Source organism: Bos mutus, chromosome 18 (assembly GCF_027580195.1).
Source record: "Bos mutus isolate GX-2022 chromosome 18, NWIPB_WYAK_1.1, whole genome shotgun sequence".
Lineage (NCBI taxonomy): Eukaryota > Metazoa > Chordata > Mammalia > Artiodactyla > Bovidae > Bos > Bos mutus.
Genome location: NC_091634.1, coordinates 19393013 through 19411928, shown reverse-complemented (window position 1 = coordinate 19411928; position 18916 = coordinate 19393013). Strand labels below are relative to the sequence as shown.

At 42.6% G+C, this 18916-nt stretch overlaps 1 protein-coding gene across 1 annotated transcript in view; it reads left to right on the top strand.

The window, feature by feature from the left end:
- The window catches only part of TDRD12 (tudor domain containing 12), a 72003-nt gene that overhangs the window by 13106 nt on the left and 39981 nt on the right, over positions 1-18916 (top strand). The window contains exons 4-8 of the mRNA XM_070386757.1: positions 433-552; positions 2899-2954; positions 4340-4425; positions 7225-7414; positions 8208-8297. Of these exons, the coding sequence (XP_070242858.1) occupies positions 433-552; positions 2899-2954; positions 4340-4425; positions 7225-7414; positions 8208-8297 (542 nt within the window). The remainder of the gene's footprint in view (positions 1-432; positions 553-2898; positions 2955-4339; positions 4426-7224; positions 7415-8207; positions 8298-18916) is intronic.

Sequence of the window (18916 nt, the reverse complement as noted above, 5' to 3'; positions counted from 1 at the left end):
GTAATTCTGGTTGTGGATTGAAACTGAAATTTTAAAATCTTAAATAAAATTTGCCTCCAGGTTTGTTCGTAATTACCCAGTGTTTCTCAGTCTAAGGAGACAGTATTTTTCTAATCCCTCCCTGCCGCCATGCCATGAAATTTTAATGCCAAAGATTACTGAGTATCTTTTAGGTGCTGTACGTATTTATATACTACATGTATTTTTGTGCTTTATACATAGAGAAGTAAGGTTTTTTCCCTCTGCCCCCAAGAACCAGTTTTCACCTTGTTGGGCAACTGTCTCCAAGCATTTGCTGTTGGTGGTGGCTGTATTAGAATCAGATTTTGTGTGTTTTACATTAAGTATGTTAATTATATAGGTGGACTTTAAAGAAATATGTTATATATAATTTTTTTTTAATCATGAAACTGTTTTTGTTTCACTGTTAAGCATCCGAGTTGCCATAGAAACTTTTATGCAGCTTCCCTACAGAGCAAAAAAATTCAGACTGTACTGCACAAAACCTGTCACATTGCACATTAACTTCTGTGAAGACAGTGCTGAAATTGTGTAAGTACAGCTTCTAATGTATGCTGAATCATTAGTAAAAGTCTTAAATTGAGTGTAGGAAGTTTATGTGAAATCAAGTCTTTATGAGAAGTGCCAGAACGATTTCAAAGGTCTCGTTGTCCTTCAGGAAGGATCTTCTGAATCAGCCTGTCAAACCTGGCCATGCAGCCATCTCCAGAGGCTGCAGTGTAGGGGGCTTTAGAGTAAGACCCAAGCTCTGTTTTTTGTTTTGTTTTGTTGTTTTACAAAAAAGGGCAAGTTAACTGTAAAGAGAAACATGGTTACATCAGATCATGAAACATTAGCGAAAAGTCCAGGCATCCTTCTCCAGCCCTGTTTCTTCCCTCCTGCCCTCCCTCCTGGGAAGCCTCTGTGACCTTTTCAGGCTCTGAATTGGCAGACCTTTGTTGGTGCTTTTATGCATATTCACATTCACGGAGCTTTTTCTGAAAATTAGAATGCACTGTCTTATTGGCGAATTTACCAGCTGGCTTAGTATCTTATTGGTGTGGGTCCCAAGGCAGCTGCAAGAGTGATGCTCTCATCGGACCAAGGGGAACTACAGGTGATGAGGGCCGGGGCTGTGGAGGTGGGAGGGTCTCCACAGGCCTCACAAAGCATCGGCCATGGAGGCGGCTTCCAAGCTGAGAGAGAACTCAGAACGCGGTATCACCAGGCCATGCACTCTGAATCAGAACTGTGCTGCTTCCTGCAGCTTTATCCCCCACAAAGCCGCAGCGATGGAGGAGAGGGGAAGGCGGAGTGCAAGGGCAGGGGTGGGGGCGCTGCCCCCAGGACCTCAGGGGGTGCTCATTCAAGGCAGCAAAGATCACAGTCATAACCCTGACACAGCACTGCCCAGTGCCGGGACCCATCCCATACAAACACTGGCAGCGTGGTCAGATGACGAGATGGGGGTGTGAGTGTGAGAGGTGCACGTGTACTCATGTGCATGCCTGCGTGTATACATCTACACTGGCAGCGTGGTCAGATGACGAGATGGGGGGGTGTGAGTGTGAGAGGTACATGTGTACACATGTGCATGCGTGCGTGTATATATCTACACTGGCAGCGTGGTCAGATCACGAGATGGGGGGGTGGGAGTGTGAGAGGTACAGGTGTACTCATGTGCATGCGTGCGTCTATATATCTCTACATCAATGTACAGTGCAGAATTGTTTGGAAACAACCTAGCTGTCTATCAAGAGAGGGACAGTTAGGGGCAGCTAGTATGCCAATTATATGCCCCCAGGAGAAAGACTGAGAGTAGAAGGGAGTACATGTATTGGCAAAGAGCTTCAACAAACATTCTTAAGGTAAATTCGCCAATAAGACAGTGCACTCTAATTTTCACCAGTTTAGTTTAAATGAAATAACTCGGGAGCAGCCAGATGGAAGAGATGCATGGGGCAGGGTCTAGGGAAAGGGGCTGCCTTCCCTCCAGGGACACCTGTTCCCCCACATTTCTAAGTGTTCACCAGCCCAGAGGCTCCCAACCTAGTCCATTTTCAGTGTTTATGGAGGCTTCATTACCTAGTCATGATTGATTAAATCATTGGCCTTTGACAGTTGATTCAACCTCCAGTACCTCTCCCCTCCCCAAAGGCCCAGGGAGTGGGATTGAAAGTTGCAACCCTCTAATCACAAGGTTGGTTCCCCTGGCAACCAGCCCTCATCTCTAAGTTACCTAGGCACTTTCTACAGGTCACCTCATTAACATAACAAAAGACACCTTTTATTACTCTCATCACTGAGCTCTGTGCCAGAAACAGTGACAATGACCAAGTTTATATGTCTTACTATAAATCACAGTATCGCACAGAGGAAAGGACAAGATGATGGGGAGAGATGGGACACAGTGAAAGGGAGTCGTCAGAGTGAGGAATACCATGAGACAGCAGGGCCTGGGCTCCCCATGGCCACTCTTAGAACTTTGGTTTAACCAACACGTAGGGAGCCCTCCCTCTGCCAGTGTGTGCTGAGCATTCCTCACTCAGGGTCCCTGTTCCAGGGAGCTAGCACCCTGGCTGGGGAGACAGATGTTGCAGGTAAATGGGACAATGGTGTTGGGATGGATGATGCCATGGAGGTGGGCACGGTAGCGCAGGAAGCCCCACAAAGGGCCCATTCGCAGTGAGTCTCTACACTGGCGCAGGAGGTGGTGGGAGAGAAGCCTACTGCGGGGTGCAGCTGGGGTCATCACCCCAGGCCAGAGCTAGACTCCCCATTTCCTGCATCATATGTTCCGTGTGTAATGTCCGAAACATCCAGTGTGTAATTTCAAAGTGATGTTAGCATGACTAGCCTTGGCTTTTATTTCATGAGATTGCCTTTGTTCTCTTCCAGACGGGCCAAGAAGTGGGACAGTGCAGCTATTCAGTACTTCCAGAACATCCTGAAAGGTAAGGCAAGTGCATGACCGCAGCTGCCTGCTTTGAACTGACACCCAAGGGGGTTTCACCTTCAGTTGGGGAAAGGGTTTGACATGTGTGTGCTTTGCTGTTTGACCTCCCCCCTCAGGGGGATTCATAAGTCACGTGGAGCTTTTTCCACTCCAAGTATCACAGTGACTTTGTACCCTTGGAATCTGAGGGATGGATGTGGACATCAGTAATTGACAAGAGAAATCAGCAAGGAATTGTGTAGGTAAGGCACCCTTACATGGTGATAATGCCTTTTTCTTAGTCTGTGTAAAACCGCAGCACTGCAAAATAATTTACATGCATTTCATTGAACCGGCAATGATGAAAAGCCTATTTTTTAGCAGGCAAAGGGTAGTCAGTGGGTACCTACTGTGCGGTCCCCGTCCTTGCTAATGAAGATGTATAGAATGTCTCAGCACCTGTTTGGTGTGCTCTCTGTTTAAATCGTTGGCCGTAAATTAGACTCTTCTGTGGCATCTGTCCTAAGCCCTGGCAGTCTGAGCCAAGTAACTGGGCAGCGTCTAGGGTCATGCTGAGGAGTAGTGGGTGTGCAGTGGCTGGGCTGCATCCTGATGCCCGCTGGGGCCCTGGCCCCTCTTCTTCACTGCCCTGCTGTCTGGGTGAAGGAGCAGCCAGAGGCATTGTTGCTGGAGAAATGGGAGGTGGGGGCACCTCTGGTTTTGTAGTTCGGGCCCTTGTGAGCCCACAGGGGCCCTAGAGACTCAGACTTGGAGGAGGCAGAGTGTTTGGGTTGGGTACCGTTCTGCTGCCTCTGAGCAGCCTTCTGAGAGCCTGGTCTCCTCGCCTGTAAAGCGGTAACAGCACTGCCGCAGAGGCTTGTGGTGAGAGGGAGTGGAACACAGCAGTGGGCTGAGCAGCGTGCCTGGCGGTACCCACACGTGGGGCTGCTCTTCAGGCGTTCAGAGGGTGGAATGACTCGGGAAAGACTCTGGCTGGGCCTGTGGGTTTGGGGATCACTGGAAAAGAAGGGGGGCCCAGAGCTGTGCTCGAGGTGCTGTCACAGGGCGGCCGGAGGAGGATGGGGGCTGAGGAGACAGAGGACACTTGGCAGACTTTGCCTGGAGAGCCTTCACCTTGGCTCACCTGCCGCCAGACCCCTCCTGAGGGAGGAGGCTCTCGGACATTGTGGCACTGGGTAGTCGTGGGTAGTTAACAAATAGTCATAGTCGTTTTACCCATTCTTATTTTTTTGGCCATGAGGCATGGCATGCGGGATCTTAGTTCCCTGACCACGATTCAGACCTGCAGTGGAGGTGCAGAGTCTTAACCACTGGACCCCCAGGAAAGTCCCTCAAGCATACTTTTAACATCATCTTCTTCATGTTTTCATTTATGCTATTTAGCGACTACCCAGGTAGAAGCCAAATTGTGTGCTGTGGAAGAAGATACTTTTGAGGTTTACCTTTATGTAACTCTGAAAAATGAAAAGGTGAGTGAAAGAGTTGTATTTTTAAAGTATTTTATTATTATTAAGATACTGTTTTAATAAAGCAACGCACACAAGAAAAACAGTGTCATTCACACTTGCCCTTACCTCAGGCTGTTACAGAGCAGAGGCGGGCTCAGCAGAGAGGACTGACGGTGGCTGCATGAGGTCATAATTGCTAGAAAAATAAATGGGGCCAGCAGTTCTTTTCTAGCTGCTAAAGGAAGCACAGGGATGTGTCCGGGTGTTCTCTTCCTCTCTCTGTTTTAAACTTGTTTTCTTTCACACCCAATTTTTAGGAGACGTGCACGCTGATCCTTTTTTGTCAGTACCCTTCCACTGTCTGGATATACTACAGTGTTCATCCATTCACTTGCTGATGGACATTTGAGCTGTGGCCTCTGTGGGGCAAGTGCAAATGAAACTCCTGTGACGATTCACGCGCAAGTCTTCCTTGGACCTGTGCTTTCATTTTTCTTGGGTAAATACCCAGGAGTCACCCTTCTGGGTGGTTTTATAAGTGTTAAGAGACTACCAAACTGCTTTCCAGAGTGACCATTGTACAGTCCCATCAGCAGTGAGTTACACTTCCTCCACATCCTCTCCATTCCTTTCATGGTCATTCTCATTGGTGTGTAGTGGTCTCTCATTGCAGTTTATTTGCGCTTCCCTAATGCACTTTCCTTCTTGGAGAAGGAAATGGCAGCCCACTCCAGTACCCTTGCCTGGAAAATCCCATGGACAGAGGAGCCTGGTATGCTGCAGTCCGCGGGGTCGCAGAGTCGGACACGACTGAGCGACTTCACTCACTCACTCAATGATGAGTGGTCTTGAGTGTCTTTTCATATGCTGTTTGCAATCCATATATCTTTAATGAAGTATCCAGATCTTTTACCCATTTATTTTCATTTTCTCCTTTTTAAAATTTTTTTATCCTTTTTAAAATAGAGGTGTAATTGATGTACAACATGATATTAGTTGCCTGTGTACAGCACAACGCCTTAATACTTGTCCATACACATTGCACAGGGTCTAGTTAACACCCATTACCAACAGTGACGGCATTTTTTTTCTTGTTCTCATCACAAGATTGAGCAACTTTCAAACATGCGATACAGTATTGTTAACTATAGCCACCTTGCTGTACATCATATGCCCGTGACTTATTTATTTTATAATTGAAAGTTTTTACCTTTTGACTCCCTTCTCCCATTTCACGACCTTCTCCCTCTGTGCCCCCGACCCCAGCTCTGGCAGTCACCGGTCTGTTCTCTGTCTGTGAGCTTGTTCTGTTTCGTATTTAAATTCCACATAGAAGTGGAGATTATGTAGCTTTTGTCTTTCTCTTATGTCATATAGTGTAATGTCCTTAAGGTGAGTATATGTTGTCACGGATGGAAAGATTTCATTCTTTTTGTGGCCAAATAATATCCCATTGTGTATATATGTATATACATCACATTTTTTTTTATCCATTCATCCACCGATGAATACTTAGATTGTTTCCGTAATTTTGGCTATTGTAAATAACATTGCAGTGAACACCGAGATGCGTGTGTCTTTTCAAGTTAATGATTTTGTTTTCTTCAGATAAAGACCCAGAAGTGGAATTGCTGGATTGTATGGTAATTCTGTTTTTAATTTCTAAAGGAACCTTGGTACTGTTTTCCGGAGTGACTATGCCAATTTGCATTCCTACCAGTAGTGCCTAAGGGTTCCTTTTTCTCCACATCCTTGAAACACCTGCCCTGGGTGTTTCTTGTCTTTTTAACGATAGCCATTCTGACAGATGTGAAGTGGTACCTCACCCTGGTTCTGATTTGCATTTCCCTGGTGATTCGTGATATCCAACATCTTTCTTGTCCCTGTTGACCATCTGCATGTCTTGTTTGGGAAAATGTCGATTCAGATCCTCTGCCCATTTTTAAATTGGATTATTTGGGGTTTGTTGGTTACTATTGTTTATGAGTTTTTATGTATTTTGGGTATTAACCCCTTATCAGATAATAAGTGACTTAACAGATGTTTCCTCTTATTAAAAATGCTTTTGTTTTATTGGTGCTTTTTTTTGCTCTGAAGAAGCTTTCTGGTTTGATGTATGTAGTTCTTCTGGTTTATCTTCACTTTTGTTGCCTTTGCTTTTGGTGTCAAACTCCAAAAATTATCACCAAGACCAGTGTCAAGGAGCTTATTATCACCTATGTTTTCTTCTTTGAGTTTTATGGTGTCAGATCTTATATTCAAGTCTTTAATCCATTTTGAGTTTGTTTGTGTATGGTGTGAGTTAATGGCACAGTTTCATTCTTATGCATTTAGCTGTCTAGTTTTCCCAACACAATTTATTGAAGAGACTATTGTTTCCCCATTATATAGTCTTAGCTCCTTTTTAGTAATTGTATTGACCATATATATCTGGGTTTATTTCTGGGCTATCTTTCTGTTCCCATTGAACTATGTGTCTGTTTTTATGCTAGTGCTGTACTCTTTTAATTGCTATGTTTTGCCTGTTTAAAAATTGGTTTTGTTTTCTTTTAATTGAGTTTTTTGAGAGTTCTTTATGTATTCTGGGTATGTCCATCCAAAGGTATTATCTAAAAAGATTTTCTCCTGTTTTTCTTCTCAAGAAGGTTGGCCAGAAGTGTGTAGTTCACCATTACTAAAGCAGAAGTCACGAGATCAATTTCTGTCCAATTCTGTTCTATAAAATAATTTTTCTGAAGATTAAAATTTTCAGTTAAGTTCGGCATGTTTTTTGAAGAGTCACATGACTGTGTTTGTCTTATTCATGAAATGTTTACACAGGTTTGTGTTAACGATGATCTGGTTGCAAAGAACTTCGCTTGTTATGTGTCACCCATGGAGAATAAGAACTTTGATTCTTTGGAGAAGCCAAGATTGAATATAAAGTCAGCATCCTTTTCCAGTAAGCTCAATCCAGCACTTACTCTTTGGCCAATGTTTTTGCAAGGAAAAGATTCTCAAAGGATGGAAAGTGAGTGGATTTCACCAATGTATGTTTCCCTTAAGTTGTCTTATTTATAGAAATGTTAGTGTATTAATGTAAATTGTTGTATCGACTTTTCCCCATATGGAGACAGAGACTTTGATTCTGAATTTAACATTTTAATTTTTTTGAAATATTTTAATTTTAATCCTAGTGAGTTTGTTAGGTTTGAGTTTTGAGGTTCTAAGAGAGCTGTTGTGGTTTGTTTTTATGAGAGCAGGAAAAAAGATTGTTATTAATTTCTTATTAACATGGAGTTATATTTTCACTCTGTGACTACGTGGGTAAAGAATCCACCTGTCGTGCAAGAGACACAGGAGATGCGGGTTCAATCCCTGGGTCAGGAATATCCCCTGGAGAAGGAAATGGCAAACCACTCCAGTATTCTTTCCTGGAAACTCTCATTGACAGAGGAGCCTGGTGGGCTGCAGTCCATGGGGTCGCAGAGTCTGACTTGACTTAATGACTGAGCACAAGCACACGTATTTTCAGAAGTCTGTCTGTTAGTAGTTTAACGATATTATCAAAACAAGGGTGTTTTTTAGAATTTTGAAAAAGAGCCATTTATTAGCATGAAAATATGAGAAGAGTCAGTCATGGGCAATGGAAACAAGGGTAGATATTTCCTCTACACCCATGTTTCTTATTCCCCTCACGTTGCTCCCCTGCCCTGTGGTAGGTATTCTGTAAATCATACAGCAGAGGTGATTTACAACAAATTCACGTTTGTATTTTGGGTTTTATTTCATGCTTTAATCTTGAAATGTATTCTTTCTATCAGAGTCATGTGGTTTAACTTTTCTAGCAAAGTCTCTCGAGCATCCGTGGCCCCAGGGTGCAGGTGACCTCAGGCCAACCAGTAGGCTCCTGGGTGAGTTTTCCTCTCTTGTTCCATTTCAATATAAAAGAATATTCTTAAATATCTCAGGACTGTAAGAGTTGTTTATAAGGCTGTGGTAATTCTGTCTCTCTTTTTCCCTTAATTTAATGGAACCGATTTATGCTGTGAAAGAAAGTGAAAAGAAAGTGAAGTCGCTCAGTCATGTTTTGCCTACCAGGTTTCTCTGTCCATGGGATTTTCCAGGCAAGGATACTAGAGTGGGTTGCCATGCCCTCCTCCAGGGGATCTTCCCAACCCAGGGGTCAAACCCGGATCTCCCACATTGTAGGCAGATGGTTTACCATCTGAGCCACCAGAGAAGTTTATGCTGTTGCTGCTGCTGCTGCTAAGTCGCTTCAGTCGTATCCGACTCTGTGCGAGCCCATAGACGGCAGCCCACCAGGCTCCCCCGTCCCTGGGATTCTCCAGGCAAGAACACTGGAGTGGGTTGCCATTTCCTTCTCCAATGCATGAAAGTGAAAAGTGAAAGCGAAGTTGCTCAGTCGTGTCCAACTCCTAGCGACCCCATGGAGTGCAGCCTACCAGGCCCCTCCGTCCATGGGATTTTCCAGGCAAGAGTACTGGAGTGGGGTGCCACTGCCTTCTCCGATGCTGTAGATGCTGACAAAGATAATTTGCCTTGTAGTCTGTAGGATTTTGCCGAAACATAAAGAACGTAACAGGCACTTGTTTGTGTGTAGGACTGATTTATTCTAGCCCAGACATAGACCAGTGGTTATTATTTGTTGTCAGAATATACCTAAGGATTTTATCGGGTTTTATTTTAAGCAATAGGATGCATAAAAATAAGAAAGAGGCATTTATGAAGTCAGAAATATCCCGTCTTTAACTCTGTATCTACAAGTTCCTGAATGAGTTGGAATTACTGGATGAGGGTAAAACTTGCTCGGCTCACCCTCTGTGGTGACTGCTCTGTGCTCACCCCCACATTGGGTGTATGTGTACCTATCAGTGCTTCAGAGAGAGCCGTAGTAAACCTCTAGTAAACTAAAACTTGAAGTGTGTGCTCAATCGTGTCCAACTCTTTTGCGACCCTGTGGATTGTAGCCTGCCAGGCTCCTCTGTCCACGGGATTCTCCAGACAAGAGTACTGGAGTGGGTTGCCGCTTCCTACTCCAGGGGATCTTCTGGACGCAGGAATCAAACCCACGTCTCCTGCGTTGGCAGGCAGGTTCTTTACCACCAGTGCCTCCTGGGAAGCACCACCTTTGATACCTACTTATTAAAATTTTAGTCTTTTTTCTCCCAGTTTTTCAGGTGTGAGGCTGTGTCTTATTTCTTAAAAAATGAGATTCTACTGTACAAACCTGTATGTGGTGTTTTTCACCTCTCTCTGGGTTAGCTGCGTCCAGTGTGATGTGGTTTGAGGCTGTGGACTCTGCCATGAGACCGTCCATCTGCCCCCTCCTCTGTGGCGCAGGGAACAGCATTCCCTGCTGCTGGGTTGGTGAGATGAGCTCTCTGTGTGCAGAGTTTGTGTGGCAGACTTGGGCACCTGTGGCCCCACCTACATTCTGGTTTGCCTTATAGGAGGCATAGTGTGTCATAGGAATTCCTGCTGAATGGAGCCCGTTACTGACAGGAATGTTATTTCCATTTTTGTTTCTTCCATTTCCATGGAAGCAAGAAAAATACCAGGTATTTACATTGTGTTTAACCACTGCACAGCTTTCCATTGTTTAAGGGCCCCCCTGGCGGCTCAGATGGTAAAGAATGTGCCTGCAGTGCAGGAGGCCTGGGTTCAATCTCTGGGTCAGGAAGATCCCCTGGAGAGGGGAATGGCAACCCATTCCCTTGGAAATGGGTATTCTTGCCTGGGAAATCCTATGGACAGAGGAGCCTGGTGGGCTGCAGTCCATGGAGTTGCAAAGAGTTGGATACGACTGAGCCACTAACTCTTTGTTTTTAAAAAATAATTATTTACTTATTTGCCTCTGTTGGATCTTTGTTGGGGCATGCAGGATGTTGCTTTGTGGTGCTCGGGACTCTCTAGTTGTGGCGCACAGGCTGTGGAGCACGTGCGCTCAGTAATTGTGGTATGTGGGCTTAGTTGCTTCGCGGTATGTGGGATCGTGCTTCCCTGACCAGGAATCATCCCCAGGTCCTCCGCATTGCAGGGAGGAGGACACTGGACTTCCAGGCAAGTCCCACCTAGTTTTCTTTATTACAGTCAGTGTTGGAATTAACTCTGCATATCTTTGAAAAGGAAAAGGTTGATGGTAAACAAAAGAAAGCTCATATGAGATGTGACCAGGCTATCATGTAAGGAACAAAATTATTAGATGTTGCCTACTCAGGCAAAGATTTCTTTTTCCTTTTTAAGTTTTGTGAGAAGCTATTTCAATTTCAATTGTATTTTTATTAAATTCTGATACTTTGAAGTTCCTTACATTTTCAAAAATCAAAGTTCAGTACTTTCTAACACTTGGCTAAACAATCAAATAGTGCAGAAAGGCTATGAAGAAAAATAATTTTTTCTTGTCTAGCTTCTTCTCACCCAGGCTCCTTGCTTGAGATAAACCTTTTTTTTTAAAAGCTATTTATTTTGGCAGTTATCTCTTAAGTTTTAAAATACCTGTGGTTATTTTACTTTGTCCCTGCTTACGCATTCTGGACCCTGTCCTGATTTCTGTGGCGGTTAGCTGTCACACCCCTAAGCCACACGTCTTCAGACACTGTTCTAGGGATTCACCAGAAAAGGAATCAAAGTCTGTTTTCATGGAGTTTTCTTTTATTTTCTCAGTAAACTTCTGTTTTAGAATGATCACAAACTTCCAGATAAGTTGGAGAGCATTACGGAGAACTTGATTGTATTCTAAACCACGTGAGAGTAAGTTGCCGACTGGAATGCCCACCTCTCCCCAGTACTTGAGTGTGTTTTTCCTAGGAATAAGAGTACTTTCAAAAATATTCACAGTATAGCCATCTACATCAGAGGTTACCGTTGCTGCATTGTGATCGTCTGACTGTCAGATAACCCCTGTCATTTTGCCAGGCATCGCACTGAGTCCTCTGGGGAAGGAAGACACGGCTCAGCATCAGGTGGAGCATCTCCTCGCCTCCCTGGGTCTGCAGCAGTCCTCAGTCTTCCTGGACTTTTCTGACTGTGACACTTTGGCAGATTATGGACCTGTTATTTCATAGCATGTCCCAATTGTGGCAGATGATCTCCTGTTTCCATTTTCATTGATTTTTGCTCTGAATTTAATTCTTTTTGTCTGCTTACTTTATATTTAATTTGCTCTTCTTTTCTAGTTTTCTAAGGTGGAAGCTTATATTATTAATTTAAATTTTTTCTTCTTTTCTAATACAAACATTTAATGCTGTCAACTGCCCATCACTGAATCCCATAAATTTTGATAAGTTGTATTTTTATTTTCATTTGGTTAAAAACATTTCAGAATTTCTCTTGATATTTCTTCTTGATCCATGTATTATATGGAAGTGGGTTGCTTACTCTCCAAGTATTTGGGGATTTTCCAGCTATCTTGTTGTTACTAAGTTAGTTTAATTCCGTTGTGGTCTGATAGTGTACTTTGTACAATTTCCACTTTAAGTTTATTTAGATGTATTTTATATGGTCTGTCTTAGTGTCAGTTCCACTTGAGCTTGAGAAGAAAGTATCTGCTGTAGGATGAAATCATCTGTAGATGCCAGTTCTGACCAGTTGAGGTGATGCTGTTGAATTGCTATACCCTTACACTGATTTTCTGCCTGCTGGGTCTGTTCATTTTTGGTAGAGAGCTGTTGCTGTCTCTAACTGTAATGGTGTTCTCATCTGTTTCTCCTTGCAGTTTTATCAGTTTTGCCTCACGTATTTTGATGCTTTCTTGTTACGCACATACACAATTTTAAGTCTCATATGTCTTTTTGAAGACTTTTGAAGAATTGGGTTCTTTATTACTATGTCATGCTTCTGACCTTCATATTTTCCCTTGTTCTGAAGTCTACTCTATCTGAAATTAATACAGCTACTTTAGCTTTTTTTTTAAGCTATAAAAATTTTACTGAGGTACAATTGATGTATATTATTTGTTTCAAGGATACAACATAGTGACTCACAATTTTTAAAGCTAATACTGCATTTATAGATATTTTAAAATATTGCTTATATTCCCTGTACTGTACAGTATATCCTTGTAGGCTATTTATTTTATGCATAGTAATTTGTACCTCTTAATCCACTGCTGTTTTTTGGAGCCTCCCCTTTCCCTCCCCGCTACTGGTAACCACTAGTTTGTTCTCTGCATCTGTGAGTCTGTTTCTTTTTTGTTAAATTCACTAGTTTTAATTTTTTTTAGATTCCACATATAAGAGATATCATACAGTATTTGTCTTTCCCTGTCTGACTTAATTTCACTAAGCATAAATCCATCCATGTTGTGGCAAATGGCAAATTTTCGTTCTTTTTATGGCTGAGTAATATTCCAGTTTGTGTGTGTGTGTGTGTGTATACACACCACATCTTCTTTATTTGGGTATGGATAGATTGCTTCCATATCTTGGATACTGTGAATAATGCTGCTCTGAACATTGGGGTGCATGTTTCTTTTCAACTTAATGGGACCACATATTCTTTATCCATTCATCTGTCAATGGATGAATCTGTCGTTGCTTCCATGCCTCGGCTGTTGGAAACAGTGCTGTCCTGCTGGGGTGCATGTGTCTTTTCGAATTATGGTTTTCTCCAGACACACACCCATGGATGGGATTACAGGATCATATGGCAACTCTGTTTAGTTTTTTAAGGCACTTCCATGCTTTTCTCCGTTGTGATTGCACCAGTTTACATTCTGACCAGCGGTATAGGTAGGTTCCCTTTTCTCCATAGCCTCGCCAGCATTTACTGTTTATGGACTTTTAACGAAGGCCATTCTGACAGGTGTGAGGTGATACCTCATTGTGCCTTTTAAAATTCATTTTTAATTGGAGGATAATTGCTTTACATGTTGTGTTGATTTCTGCTGTACATCAAGATAAGTCAGCCATAGGTGTACATATGTCCCCTTCCTCTTGACTCATTGTGCCTTTGATATGCATTTCTTTGATGATTCGCGATGTTGAGCATCTTTTCACGTACTTGTTGGCCATCTGTATGTCTTCTTTAGAGAAAAGTCTGTTTAGGCCTTCTGCCCATTTTTAATTGGTTGGGTTTTTTTGATGTTGAAATTGTATGAGCTGCTTGTATATATTTGGAAATTAAGCCTTATCAATCATGATGTTTGCAAGTATTTTCTCCCAGTTGTCTTTTTGTTTCTGGTTTCCTTTGCAGTGTAAAAGCTTGTAAGTTTAACTAGGTCCCATTTGTTTATTTTTGCTTCTGTTTTCCTTTGCCTTGGGAGACTGACTTATACAAATTTCTAGAATTTGTATAAATATTTGTCCTTTATTTGGTGAATTTAGACCAATACCCTTTAAAGTGATGATTGATTTAGTTAGATTGATACCTGCCAAACTCGTTACTGTTTTCTATTCATTGCCTTTGTTTTTTATTCTTGTCTTCCATTTTTTGTCATTTATAGCTTTAGTTGAGCATTTTACAGAATTCTGATTTCTTTCCTTTCTTAGCACATCAGTTTGCTTCTTTTTTCACTTTTTTTAAATGATTGCCTTAGATATTGCAATATTTACAACCAGTCCAATCTACTCTCAGATAACACTGAACCACCTTACAGGTAGTGCTAGTACCTTATAATAACAAAGTATTCATAATTCCTCCTTCCTGGCCATAGTGCCATTGTTGTTATTCTTTTCATGAATATGGGTATGTTTGTAATAAATGTATATTTACATATTTTATATGTATATGCATAAATAATGAAATACTTTGTTGCTATTATTTTGAACAAACTGTTATCTGTTATATCTGTTTTCAAAAAAGAAAACCTTAAATTTGCCTTGACTTATTCCTTCTCTAATATGCATATCCTCAAGTTCAGTGATTCTTGCCACAGATGAATACAGTCTACTAAGTTCATCAAAGGCATTCTTCATTTCTGTTAGTGTTTTTGATCTCTGGCATTTCTTCTTGATTCTTTCTTATAATTTTCATGTCCCTGCTTATATTATCCATCTATTCTTGCATATTGTTTGCTTGTTCTATTAGAACCCTTAGCATAGTAATCCTTTGTTGTTACTGTTGTTCAGTTGCTAAGTTGTATCCACCTCTTTGCAATCCCATGGACTGGCTCCTCAGTCCTCCACTATCTTCTGGAGTCTGCTCAAGTTCATGTCCATTGAGTCTGTGATGCTATCTAACCTTCTTATCCTCTGCCGCCCTCTTCCTTTGCCTTCAGTCTTTCCCAGCATCAGGGTCTTTTCCAGTGAGTCATATCTTTACATCAGGTAGCCAGAGTATTGGAGCTTCAGTTTCAGTATCAGTCCTTCTAATGAATATTCAGGATTGATTTCCTGTAGGATTGCTTGGTTTGATCTCCTTGCAGTCCAAGGAACTCTCAAGAGTCTTCTCCATCACCATAATTTGAAAGCACTAGTTCTTCGGTGCTCAGCCTTCTTCATGATCCATCTGTCATATCTGTACATGACTTTCCATCCGTACATGGAAAAACCATAGCTTTGACTATATGGACCTTTGTCAGCAAAGCGATGTCTCTGCTTTTTAATATGTTGTCTAGGTTTGTCATAGCTTTCCTTCCAAGGAACAAGTGTCTTAATTTCATGACTGTAGTCGCTGTCTGCAGTGATTTTGAAGTCCAAGAAAATACGTCACTGACTGCTTCTGCTTTTCCCCCTTCTATTTGCCATAAAGTGATGGGACCAGATGCCATGATATTAGTTTTTTTTTAATGTTGAGTTTCAAGCCAGCTTTTTCACTCTCCTTTTAAACTTTCATTAAGAGGCTCTGTAGTTCCTCTTCACTTTCTGCCATTAGAGTGGTACCATCTGCATATCTGAGGTTGTTGATATTTCTCCCAGCAATCTTGATTCCAACTTTTTGGTTCATCCAGCCCAGCATTTTGCATGATGTACTCTGCATATAAGTTAAATAAGCAGGGTGACAATATATAGCCCTGTCATACTCCTTTCCCAATTTTGAACCAATTTGTTGTTCTGTATCCAGCTCTAACTGTTGCTTCTTGACCTGCATACAGGTTTCTCAGGAGACAAGTCAGGTGGTCTGGTATTCCCATCTCTAAGAATTTTGCACTGTTTGTTGTGATCCACACAGTCAAAGGCTTTAGCATAGTCAGTGAAGCAGTAGATGTTTTTCTGGAAGTCCCTCATTTTCTCCATGATCCGGTGAATGTGGCAATTTGATCTCTGGCACCTCTGTCTCTTAGAAATCCAGCTTGTACACATGAAAGTTCTCAGTTCAACTACTGCTGAAGCCTAGCTTGAAGGATTTCGAGCATTACCTTGCTAGCATGTGAAATGAATGCAATTGTATGGAAGTCTGATCATTCCTTGTCATTGTCCTTCTTTGAGGTTGGAATAAAAACTGACCTTTTTCAGTCCTGCGGCCACTGATGAGTTTTCCAAATTTACTGACATGTTGAGTGCAGCATTTCAACAGCATCATCTATTAGGATTTGAAATAGCTCAGCAGGTATTCCATCACCTCCACTTTGTTTGTAGTAATGCTTCCTAAGACCCCTTGACTTCACACTCCAGGATGTCTGATTCTAAGTGATTATCCACACTAATGTGATTATCTGGGCCATTAAGACCTTTATTGTATAGTTCTTTTGTGTATTCTTGCCACCTTTTCATACCTTCTTCTGCTAGGTTCTTAGCATTTCTCTCCTTTTTCTTACCTATCCTCGTATGAAATGTTCCTTTGATATCTCCAGTTTTCTTGAAGAGATCTCTAGTTCTCCCCATTCTGTTGTTTTCCTCTGTTTCTTTGCACTGTTTCTTTAAGAAGGCCTTCTTACCTCTCCTTGCAGTTCTCTGAACTCTGCATTTAGTTGGGTATATCTTTCCCTTTCTCCCTTGCTGTGTGCTTCTCTTTTTTCCTCAGCTATTTGTTAAGCCTCTCCAGACAACCACTTGGGCTTCTTGCGTTTCTTTTTCTTTGGGATGGTTTTGGTCACTGGCTCTTGGACAGTGTTACTAATCTCGGTCCATAGTTCTTCAGACACTCTGTCTGCCAGATCTAATCCCTTGAATCTGTTTGTCAGCTCCACTGTATAATCATAAGGGATTTGATTTAGGTCATAACTTGAATGGCCTAGTGGATTTCCCTACTGTCTTCAATTTAAGCCTGAAATTTTCAATAAGGATCTCCTGATCTGAGTTGTACTAAATTTCTGGTCTGACAGTTTCAACATCTCTGCTCTAACTCTGGTTCTAATTCTTTCCCTGTTTCTTCAAACTGTCTTTTTTTTTTTTTTTGCTTTTTGGTATGCCTTGCAATTTTTTTTTTTTTTTTGATTTAAAGCCAGACATGATATTCTGGGTAAGAGGTGGGCTTTTAGAGGTACAGTTGTAAGGTATAGAGGGAGGAGAAGCATCCTTTAAAGCTGTGATTAGATCTCCATGTTTTTGAGCCTTTTCATCTGGGTTGCGACCTTCACATGTGCTTTTCAGACCTCCACTTCTCCTCTTTAGGAGGGCTAGGATGGCCTGAGGAGTGGGGAAATAGATGGGCTATTTCCCTTCCCCCAAGGCAGTTCAGTTCAGTTCAGTTTAGTTGCTCAGTCATGTCCGACTCTTTGTGACCCCACGAATCGCAGCACGCCAGGCCTCCCTGTCCATCACCAACTCCCGGAGTTCACTCAAACTCATGTCCATTGAGTCGGTGATGCCATCCAGCCATCTTATCCTCTGTCGTCCCCTTCTCCTCCTTCCCCAACCCCTCCCAGCATCAGAATCTTTTCCAATGAGTTAACTCTTCGCATGAGGTGGCCCAAGTATTGGAGTTTCAGCATCAGTCCTTCCAATGAAAACCCAGGACTGATCTCCTTTAGAATGGACTGGTTGGATCTCCTTGCAGTCCAAGGGACTCTGAAGAGTCTTCTCCAACACCACAGTTCAAAAGACTCTTGAGAGTCCCTTGGACTACAAAGAGATCCAACCAGTCCGGCTATTTCCCTTCCCCCAAGGCAATTAGTCTCTGATAAAGCCTGGGTAGTTCAGTTCAGTTCAGTTGCTCAGTCGTGTTCAGCTCTTTGCGACACCATGGACTGCAGCATGCCAGGCCTCCCTGTCTTTCACCAACTCCAGGAGCTTACTCAAACTCATGTCCATTGAGTTGGTGATGCCATCCAACCATCTCATCCTCTGTTGTCCTCTTCTCCTCCCACCTTCAATCTTTCCCAGCTTCAGGGTCTTTTCAAATGAGTCAGTTCTTCGCCTCAGGTGGCCAAAGTATTGGAGTTTCAGCTTCAGCATCAGTCCTTCCAAAGAATATCGAGGACAGATTTCCTTAGGGTTCACTGGTTGGATCTCCTTGCAGTCCAAGGGACTCTCCAACACCACAGTTCAAAAGCGTCAGTTCTTTGGCACTCAGCTTTCTTTATAGTCCAGCTCTCACATGCATACATGCTGCTGCTGCTGCTAAGTTGTGTCAGTCGTGTCCAACTCTGTGCGACCCCATAGATGACAGCCCACCAGGCTCCCCCGTCCCTGGGATTCTCCAGGCAAGAACACTGGAGTGGGTTGCCATCGCCTTCTCCAATGCATGAAAGTGAAAAGTGAAAGTGAAGTCACTCAGTCGTGTCTGACTCTTAGCCATCCCATGGACTGCAGCCCACCAGGCTCCTCCATCCATGGGATTTTCCAGGCGAGAGTACTGGAGTGGGTTGCCATTGCCTTCTCCCCTTCCATACATGACTACTGGAAAAACCATAGCTTTGACTAGACAGACCTTTGTTGGCAAAGTAATGCTGTCTAGGTTTGTCATAGCTTTTCTTCCAAGGAGCAAGCGTTTTTTAATTTCATGGCTGCAGTCACCATCTGCAGTGATTTTGGAGCCCCAAAAAGTAAGGTCTCTCATTGTTTCCCCATCTATTTGCCATGAAGTGATGGGACCGGATGCCATAATCTTACTTTTCTGAATATTGAGTTTTAAGCCAACTTTTCACTCTCCTCTTTCACTTTCATCAAGAGGCTTTTTGGTTCTTCTTCGCTTTCTGCCATAAGGATGGCGTCATCTGCATATCTGAGGTTATTGATATTTCTCCTGGCAATCTTGATTCCAGCTTGTGCTTCATTCAGCCTGGCATTTGCACGATGTACTCTGCATATAAGTTAAATAAGCAGGGTGGCAATATACAGCCTTAATGTACTCCATTCCCGATATGGAACGAGTCTGTTCAGTCCGGGTAGTTCAGGCTCTGGTTAGTTTCTCCTGAGGGCAGACCTTGCTGAGAACAGAATGCAGTGGCATATTTCAAAAAGGTTAATTTTCCTCTCCCCCTACTAAGCCCCAAGGGGATTTTTATATGATCTTCACTGTGAGAAGCTATGGAGTTCCAGTTAGTGAGAGTCACAAAGTGTTGGGGGTCCTCTTGGAATTGTTAATTTACTTTCCCACACTAGCTTCCAGTAGCTGGTAAACATACAGTTCAGATTTTCCTTCTCTGATGCTAGGTTCTATGGAGATTTCTGCTCAAATGAGTTGTGAT